Source organism: Acanthochromis polyacanthus, chromosome 2 (genome assembly GCF_021347895.1).
Source record: "Acanthochromis polyacanthus isolate Apoly-LR-REF ecotype Palm Island chromosome 2, KAUST_Apoly_ChrSc, whole genome shotgun sequence".
NCBI classification, from domain to species: Eukaryota; Metazoa; Chordata; class Actinopteri; family Pomacentridae; genus Acanthochromis; species Acanthochromis polyacanthus.
Genome location: NC_067114.1, coordinates 17,704,125 through 17,712,862, shown reverse-complemented (window position 1 = coordinate 17,712,862; position 8,738 = coordinate 17,704,125). Strand labels below are relative to the sequence as shown.

At 40.1% G+C, this 8,738-nt stretch overlaps 1 protein-coding gene across 1 annotated transcript; it reads right to left on the bottom strand.

Moving 5' to 3' along the window:
• Nucleotides 1-124: 124 nt before the first annotated feature.
• Nucleotides 125-8,358, bottom strand: irf1a (interferon regulatory factor 1a). Its single transcript, XM_022209170.2, has 7 exons — nt 8,138-8,358; nt 7,922-8,021; nt 2,875-3,054; nt 2,611-2,784; nt 2,452-2,504; nt 1,576-1,666; nt 125-1,015 (listed from the first exon to the last, which is right to left on the bottom strand). Exons 1-7 carry the CDS (start codon nt 8,225-8,227, stop codon nt 897-899), a joined length of 807 nt encoding a protein of 268 aa, XP_022064862.1. The 5' UTR covers nt 8,228-8,358; the 3' UTR covers nt 125-896.
• Nucleotides 8,359-8,738: the final 380 nt, after the last annotated feature.

Below are 8,738 nucleotides of genomic sequence, written 5' to 3'. Positions count from 1 at the left end.
GAAAATGTACTCCGCTGGACTCCACTTAAGGGCCCTCAACCTAATTCTCAGGCATCCCAAATGATTAAAGAGAGAGGAAAGAAGGAAACACTGCTGTTACACATCTCCAAACACAGCAAGCACATATAATGTATTCAATTTATTCAACTAATACACACAACTGCCATCAGTTTTTATTTTCAATATATACACAGGCTATAAAGACTCATGCACTTCAAAATACAAAACAAATTAGGTTGTACAGAATCACACAAAACAAACTGGCATCAGCTGCCTTCAAAAAAAGTAGAATGCCAAACTGTTCTATCTCGTGATCTTAAAAACAATGGCGCAAATGTAAAGGAAGCACACACGCATCCGATAGAAAACATAGTATACATAATGTTATGCAATATTTCAGCTTCTTGTGAGTGGCAAAGCAGGTTTAAACACAAACCTACAAACTATTCCATGCCCTGCCTCTTTGTTCTGCACTTCATTTGCTGTATATTGAATAAACTTCCAGTCATATTCAAAGAAGCAGGAGGGTAATAATTGATCCTGCACTGAAGCGAAATGAGATCTGTTTACTCTGAAAGCTGTGGTGTGAGCTTGGTGTCATTTCAGCTTGTTTGAGGCACCAAAACATAGTGGAATGCAAGTGGTGCTGACAGAGGGAAAGCTTGGCTTGGAATAAGATCTTCACCTCAGCATGTTCAGCAGAGAGGATGGCCGAGCGACCCACTGACAGAGCAATATCCTCTGTCCTCTCATCTTCTCTTGTTTCTTTCTTTCAGTGGTCAGCAGAAAGAGGGGTGGAGGAAAACAGCTGAGGGTTAGAAAGAAGGCCTCGAGGAAAACCAGCCTTTAGTATTTGGTAAACACGAGGAGAAGAAGGATGAGTTGTTGGTGAACGGCTACGGCAGCAGAGTTTGCTGATGTGCAGACCAGTCAGAGAGTTCTTTGACGTAGTTTGGACCAAACAGATCACTGTAGCTGTCTGTGTGCAGAGAATACGGGTTATCATCGCCTGCACCTATGGAGTACAAAATAGCATTTAAACACTCATTCAGAGACAGATGGGATCAAATTGCTTTGTCAGTTACTTTTCGTAGTCCTTCACTCCATAATAAAAAGTCCATATATCGTCTTTCATAAAAACTACATCTGAATTGTAGATTTTAAATGGCCAAATAAACAAATCACACAAGTAAGTGAAACACAAATCATCATAAATTAGATATATTCTTTTCATGGTAAAAGGAAATTTGTTTTTTGTCTTGATAAACTGGATGAATTGTTTTTCATTGTGGAATAGCTGTACTGCTTTTTTTGAGTTGTCCATGAGAGAGCAGCATAAACTTGCCACAACTAAATTAAAACCTTTAAAATTTGAGCAAATTTTTTCTTGTTTGACATGCAAGTGCACCATCCATGTCAAAATGAAAACACTGTGCAGATATTCCAGACAACATTACCAGAAAAAACAATATTCATCTTATGGTTTTAGTGTCATTATAATAGCAAATCCATACATAAAAAGATAATACATATAGCAGAATATATTGTGTTACACTTTATTTGATAGTGTCATACAGTGCCAGTGGTCCCACAAAGTGTGAGTTCTCCATCCTCTCTGCTCAGCCGTCTGGTTCCAGAGGTCTGCGTTGCTTAAGTGATCCATCAGCTATGGAAAGCAAAACACTTAGTCAATCAAATACACATCAAGAGCACCATTTACTGAATGCAAACTACAGCAAAGGGAAATCCTAGAAATATGCTACGGATCTCTAAGAAGTTTCGCCAGACATGATGCAGCTTCATTGGGTAATGGCTGCTTCCAGGTTTCTAGGGGGTGTTTCTATGAGGGTCAGTCATTTTGCCACTGACAGCATCTCAGTGACAGGTGAAACCACACAGTATTTGATTAAAAAGCTAATTTCAATTCATTTACTCAGGAATCCTAAGAGCTGGAGTTGAAAGCAACTGGACTGTAGATGGCTAAAGACTCACTGACACCTCACGATTCAAGATGTTAATGGTGGCAAAACTTTCTGGGAAAAGATCTCAACACTGCATTATAAGCACCTGATAACTGGTGTTGTAGACCCCCCTCCTATATTTAGAGATTTTCACATGCGTGCCTTTCTGCACTCCATCTGCCTTCTCTGTCAGGTACTTTGAAATCTTTTCTCAGGAAGTGTCATCATCATGAACATTTTGAGTCATCCCTCACCTGGCAGTTTTACAACCATTCATGCCTGGAGGCATGTGAGTCTTAGTTCATTAATGACTCATTAGTCATGTGAGTTGGGAGTGACAATATATACTTGGGACTCCCCATCAGTCAGAACTGAAGCCTCCTTGCTGCAAACTGAAACAAACAAACCAAAAATCTCTTAGGATTACCATGACCTGGATGACTGAGAATCTACGCATATATCGTCAGTAAGGTAGTTAAAGGTAGGATACCTTAAAGACAGCATCATTTTGCTCCTGGTCTTCGGTTTTGGCCTCCCACATCCCTGCATGACAGCAATAACTATCATCCCTCTGTTGCTACAGAGGCAGAATCTTTTATTATCAACACGCAGAAGAGCAACAAAGCACTTCAACAACAACTTATCTCACCGTGTGTCTGAGTGCTGTTCAATGTGTCTTCTGCAGCACTCTCTTCCTCCTGTGGTGTGTCTGTACTGGATCTTGTTGTGGTGGGTTGCCAAGTGTGTGTGGTGTATGTATCATCATACGCGCATGCTCCTAAGCTGGTCTGTCTTTCTCGGGGTCGACTGAAAAATCGCAGCCCTGAGAGAGAAGGAGAAAGGAAGAAAGTGCTGTCACACTGGTCCATCTCAGAACTGAAGTGGTAAATGCGTTGTAGGTGTTTTCTCTTACCTCTCCTGCGTCTGTATGTTTGTGAGCTGGGCAGCATCCTGTACACTCTGTAGGCGTTGTTGCCTTTCTTCCTGCTGTGCTCCCGCAGCTCACAGATGTCAGGCAGAGAATTCAAGGCACAGCGGAAATTTGCCTTCCATGTCTTGGGATCTGGCTTGTCTTTGCCGGGGCGGTACCGGCCTGAAGTCAGTGGTCATAGAACCAAACATTACTGCTTTAGTTTTGTTTCATTGTTGTATTCTTATGTCTGTATTTTCCTCCAACTTTATGTGGAGTTAGTACAGTTTTCTGGGTAGGTTAGCTGGCTCAGATTTGTTACGAGATGATTTAATTAGATACAAAATGTTTTTGGAACTTGAGAAAATGAGAATGTGTCTCTCGATGTTGTACTGTCAACATTTGCACAATAAATAAATACAATTTAAGAAATGTTAAAAATGGGTTAAACAAGCACAGACCAATCAAAAAACACACAAAGAAAAAGCCCGGACATTTGCCATCATGCCAATTTGTTAGAAATTCAGCTTACCTACAAAAACTAAAAGAAGTCAAACCCAAAATTCAGAGTTCATATTGCCAACCGATGTAAGTTTAAAGTATAATCCTTGCACCTGGCATAGAAGCACATATCACTGTCCTTGCAGCAGGTCTGGCTTTGACTTGGTGTAGTTTGAAGTATGCAATGGCCTATTTACAGTCGCAACATCCTTGGACTCACAGACTTTAAAGCACATTTGTGCTCAGTGAGCATAGGGCTCTTCCAAGGCCATGTACATGAAGGCTCTGATGTGGACTTTTTGAAACTATTATACACTCTTTCTATGAGTCCATATATCCGCAGACTTGCCTGAAGGTCTTGCCAGTAGTTCATAGCCAAATTGGTGACATGGTTGTCCTGGGGCCCACAAAAAATGAGGAGAAAGATGGTGCAACATGCAGTAAATGGTCATGGGGTGGATTCGAGCCCACAGTAAGGAGTCTCACCCTGGAACATGTGGCACTTCTCAGTCAGGTGAACAATCAGTGCACCCTGATGCAGTTTTTCAAAGCAAGCTGCGCCCCCTGTCTTCTTTTCTTGCCATTGTAGGATGGAATTAATTGACATGCTGAAGCTGTGAAATCAGTGAAGTCTGCTAACTCTATAACACTTCGACATGTGGATGGAGACTGTGATTGGGGCATTCTCCTCTAATCATGCACAACAACGTTGTCCTGGAGTACACCTGTTCCCCATTTCAGCAAGTTGACAAGTGAAAATACCGGATATCCGCAAAAACAAGACTTTTAAAAGCAGATTTTGGTATAGTTTACTCTTGCTGCATAACTGCAAACAAAAGTTTACATACGTTTGTAATGACCATACAAATTTTGGCAACCTGAAGTTTCCACTGACTCCTATAACTCCTAATTTTCTTTGATGGACTCATTGAAACAGATTCATCTTTGTCACAAAAATCAATAATTCATTTTGGATCTTTCATAAGTTTTTGATAGGTTTTCTGGAAGTATTACAAAATGTGTTGCATCAAAATTATAAATACTGGAGTGCTAATATTTGGTAAAATGTCATTTGGCCATTTTCACCTTAGGTACTTCTGGTAGTCATCCACAAGCTTCTGGTTGTATGTTTAACCACTGTTCTTGATAGATTTAGTGCAGTTAGGCTAATTGGTTGGGTTAGTGTCACAAACTTGTTTAAGTCAGGACTTTGGGGAGGCCAGTTTAAAAACTTAATTCTGCATTGATTGTCACTGTCTTGCAGGAACATCCAGATGTATCCAAGAACCAACATTCTGGCAGAAGATTTCAGAATTTTCTGAAGAATCTTGAGATAATCCTCCTTCCTTGTTTCATTTGCTCAGTGTAAAACACCAGATCCACTGGCAGCAAAACAGCACCACAGCATAATACTACCACCACCCTGCTACACTGTAGGTTTAGTGTTCTTGGAGTTAAAGGTCTCATCTTCTCTTCTCCAAACATAATTTTGGCCATTGTGGCCAAATAGCTCAATTTTGTTTCAGAAGTTTCCTCCCTAAGGCTTTTCCTTTGTCTTTGTACTCAGCAGCAAACTTCAGTTGATCCTTATGCTGCCGCTTCTCGAGAAAGTATTTCCTTCTTCCTTAGCAGCCTCTCAACCAATGGCAATGTAAAGTCCACTTGACTGTGGACACTGACACCTGAGTTCCAATGGCTTCTAACTGATAGCAGACCTGCTTTTTGGTGATTCTTGGTTGACTTTCGACCATCCTGACCAATCATCCCATTGCAGTAGATAATGGCTTATGTTTCTTCCTGACTGTCACAACTATGACATGCACTTTATACTTAAAAACAATCATTTGCGCAGTTCGTTTATGGATCTGTAGCTGCTTTGAAATGGCTCCAAGTGACTTTCCTGACTTGCTCAGTCAGTTACTTGCTTTTTCCTATCTGCGATTAGCTCCTCAGACTTTTCCAGTGTCCTAGTGTTTGTTTCTGAGTCTAATGAGTATTTCAAATAGGCTCAATTAAAATTGGTTCAGAGGAGTCACCAGCTGTAGTCAATCAGAACCACTCATAAGGAGTTGGGAGATCATACCACTAAGAAAATTTGATTATCCACCTGTATACATCAGAAAGACTGATTAATCATATTGCTGTATGTGCTTTTTGACTGAGTAGATTTGCTAATATTTGTAGACAACCTAAAATAAATCTGTGCAAAATGCATGACTGTTTTGATGTGACAAAGATGTGTTTCAATTATTTCATCATAGAAAATGAAGACTTGTAGGAATCACTGGACACTCAAGGCTGCCATGATATGCATGTCTTTACAACTGTATGGAAATTCTAGTCCACAACAGTACATCTTGGAGTTTCTCTTCAGCCCTTTTCAGACATGTACCCTTTTTTATGAAACGTACAGTGTTTAAACAGCTGCTCCTATCCAAATGAGCACCCTCGTTACTGTACTGGAGAAGTGGCAACAGCAATTTGACATGGTGGAACGTGGTAGGAACAATTTGTATGTGAACTACTGCCTTTAGTGTCCACTATGTTCTTTGGAAAGACAACAACTTTCATAAATGCATGTATTTTCTCAATTAATTAGCCTCATTAATTCAAGGATTTATTCAGTATTTTGCCTTCAACAACAGTTTGAGCTGTGCTGCTATCTGAAACCATTATCTACCACCGACTGGCAGACCATCGATCATCACCCCCATTGTCAAGTGACTTCATCCAGTGTGTTGAGTCCTTTCTCAAATTTAGCAGCACTGTGTGATTTGGCCCTGAGCCAGTCCTTTGAATATAATTGGTAGCCTCTGTAATAAAGTCAGTGGAGCTTTAAGATCCACTATGGATCATTTACAATGGACAAGGGCAAACAAGAATCAGAGGAGCAGGTTTCTCTGTCTTTTTTTTTTTTTGAATCTCCCACACTCGTTAATAATTTGAAAAGCTTTCATAAGTCAATGACTGATGTTTACATAGTCTGTGTGATCTGTATTATTGATTATTTTATGGTTTTGTTTGATTAAAATGTCTCTAAAGCTCAGGTAAATTTCTAAAATTTTCCCATTGTACAGAGTATCTGTTCTTACATACGAAGCTCCTGAATGGTTTTTTTAAAGATCTTCTGAGAAGCATTAATGTTGTACTTTGATTGTAATATGACCCTCTGCACGTCCACAGCAAGTCAACTGGAGCTTTCCCATGATGTGATGCAGCTACAGTCACAAACCGTGACTTTCCCAAGATAGAAATATGTATACGTGCTTTACGTGTGTGTGTGTGAGTGTGTGCGCGCGCGCGTGCGTGTGTGAGAACTTGATTTAACTAGTATCTCAGAACCAAACAAAACTATCAAGCCATGGCATTATGGAACATTTATTTCATATCCTGTGGATTCTGGACACAGTGTAATTCACAAGAAAGCCAATCACTCAGTCTTTTTTTGTTTGATTACTACAGCCAGGTAATCATTAGTTAGACACAACTTACTTTTTAAAGTTCTCTGACTGCCATGAGAAGATGAAGTGACCTAAATGCTTTGTTTGTGTTTGAGTGATTGTATTACATTTTGGCATTGAATTTTCATAGCAGGGACTTGGACTTAGATCTTTGCTGCCTACTGTTTAACCTTTCACAGATTGTTTATATCTTTCATTGGCTCCTTTTATTTGAAGTTCCCCGCTGAACTCTTATCCCTCAGCTGGAAAGTAGCATCATGACAGGAATGTGGCAGATCAAGAAAAACTGAACAATACAACTATAGTGGCTCTTCACTGGAAACACTTCTATCAAGGAGTGGCTGAAGCAGTTTCTTTAAAACTCATGTTTGTTCCTAAAAATTGAATAACTTTTTTGAAATTATACTCTGTGATGATTGTTCTTTGGACTTTCTTTGCTTGTTTTCCTTTTTTTTAAATTCATGTAATCCATGTTTTTATAGAGTTCAGATTCCTCAGTAAACTTGTGCCAGAGACATTGTGAAGACATCATGCATCTTAACCCCCAAAATACCAGGACAACCTGTAAAATGGAATATTAACATGAGCGCAAAGGCAGGCAAATAGCTCCATTTATACTATTACTTTCACTAAAACTACAGTGAAAAAAAAAGGTCACTCACTTTGCTCTTGGTGGTTGTTTATAACGTAGCACAGTTTTTTCTGAGACATATCACTTTAACAAAAAAGGTTAAGCAATTTTTCAGCATGATTATTACATATATTACTGTTTAATATTATTGGAAATATCATGGTTTATATATTACCCATGCAAACTGGAATTGTATACTAAAAATATATATACTTTGAAACTCTGAACCCAGTAGCACATTGTGTTAGTTGTCTACAGGCTGTTGTTTTGCTCAACAACATCAGGCTATAATCACAAATGTAAACCTGTAACACAACATAGCATTAGACTGATGGAACAATAGGCAACAAATGGATGAAAGCAGCTTGAAGGGCTTGAGGGACCAACCAACTGGGATAAAAAAAAACAAAACACATTTGCACACATTAGTGCAAACACATTAGTATGGGGCTCCTACCAGTGTGCATGGCCCAACTCCTGAAGAGCGTAGCATCTCTGTCAATACTCCAGCCATGACGAGCAGCATGTTTCCAGGGGATTTGGAAGATTCGTGCCGACTGTTGGAATAAATATAGTTACTGCCAAGAATATTCCATGATTCACGGTTTAAGTGACAAAAACTACAAGAACTATTTAGATGTATGTAGGGATGAGGGTAAGATGGAGGGTCTACCTGGTCCAGCCAGCTGACTCCTGGATACCTCCCGGACTGAATCTGCTCCTCCAGCCACGGCCTCAGCCTCAGCCGCCCCAGCTGTTGCATCCTGCAGTCTGAAGCTTCAAGTGAGCAGGAAGGTGGTCAGTACACAAGAGTCTCCGGCTACACAGAGGTTTCAGCAATATCAGAAAATTTCTTAGGAGCTCAGATTAAATCAAAGGTTAGACTGGGACACCCTACCTCCTCACCTGCATTCTTCCAATCAAAGACGTCACGGTGAAGACAGAATCTCTCCCCCTCCAATAACCTTCCTCTCTGCTTAAGTGGCTCCTCCAGTTACAGGAAATACTCGGCGAGGCCTCTGCATGTTTTTCTTTTCTTCACTCAGGCTGTGATGAAGCATGATGGATTTTTGATGCTTTTCCGCAGGTTAGGTACGGATCAGTTTTCGGAATCATTACCGCGGGAACTTGATCAAAATTATTAGTATGTGTCATCTATTTTAGCAATACACATGTCACCTGCTGTAGGAGAGTCACTGCCAAAATATTTGCTCATGTGGTTTTACATAAAGTCAATATGGCAGCAGTGAGACTGTGTGTTCAGCAGCGTGTGA

What these genes read in the sequence shown, in the direction of transcription:
- irf1a (XM_022209170.2), bottom strand. Translation starts at nt 8,227, where the DNA reads ATGCAACAGCTGGGGCGGCTGAGGCTGAGGCCGTGGCTGGAGGAGCAG. An exon ending in GAGTTGGGCCATGCACACTG is followed by an intron (nt 3,055 to 7,921) that starts GTAGGAGCCCCA and finishes CACTGACTTCAG; the next exon opens with GCCGGTACCGCCCCGGCAAA. An exon ending in GAACAGCACTCAGACACACG is followed by an intron (nt 2,505 to 2,610) that starts GTGAGATAAGTT and finishes GCTGTCATGCAG; the next exon opens with GGATGTGGGAGGCCAAAACC.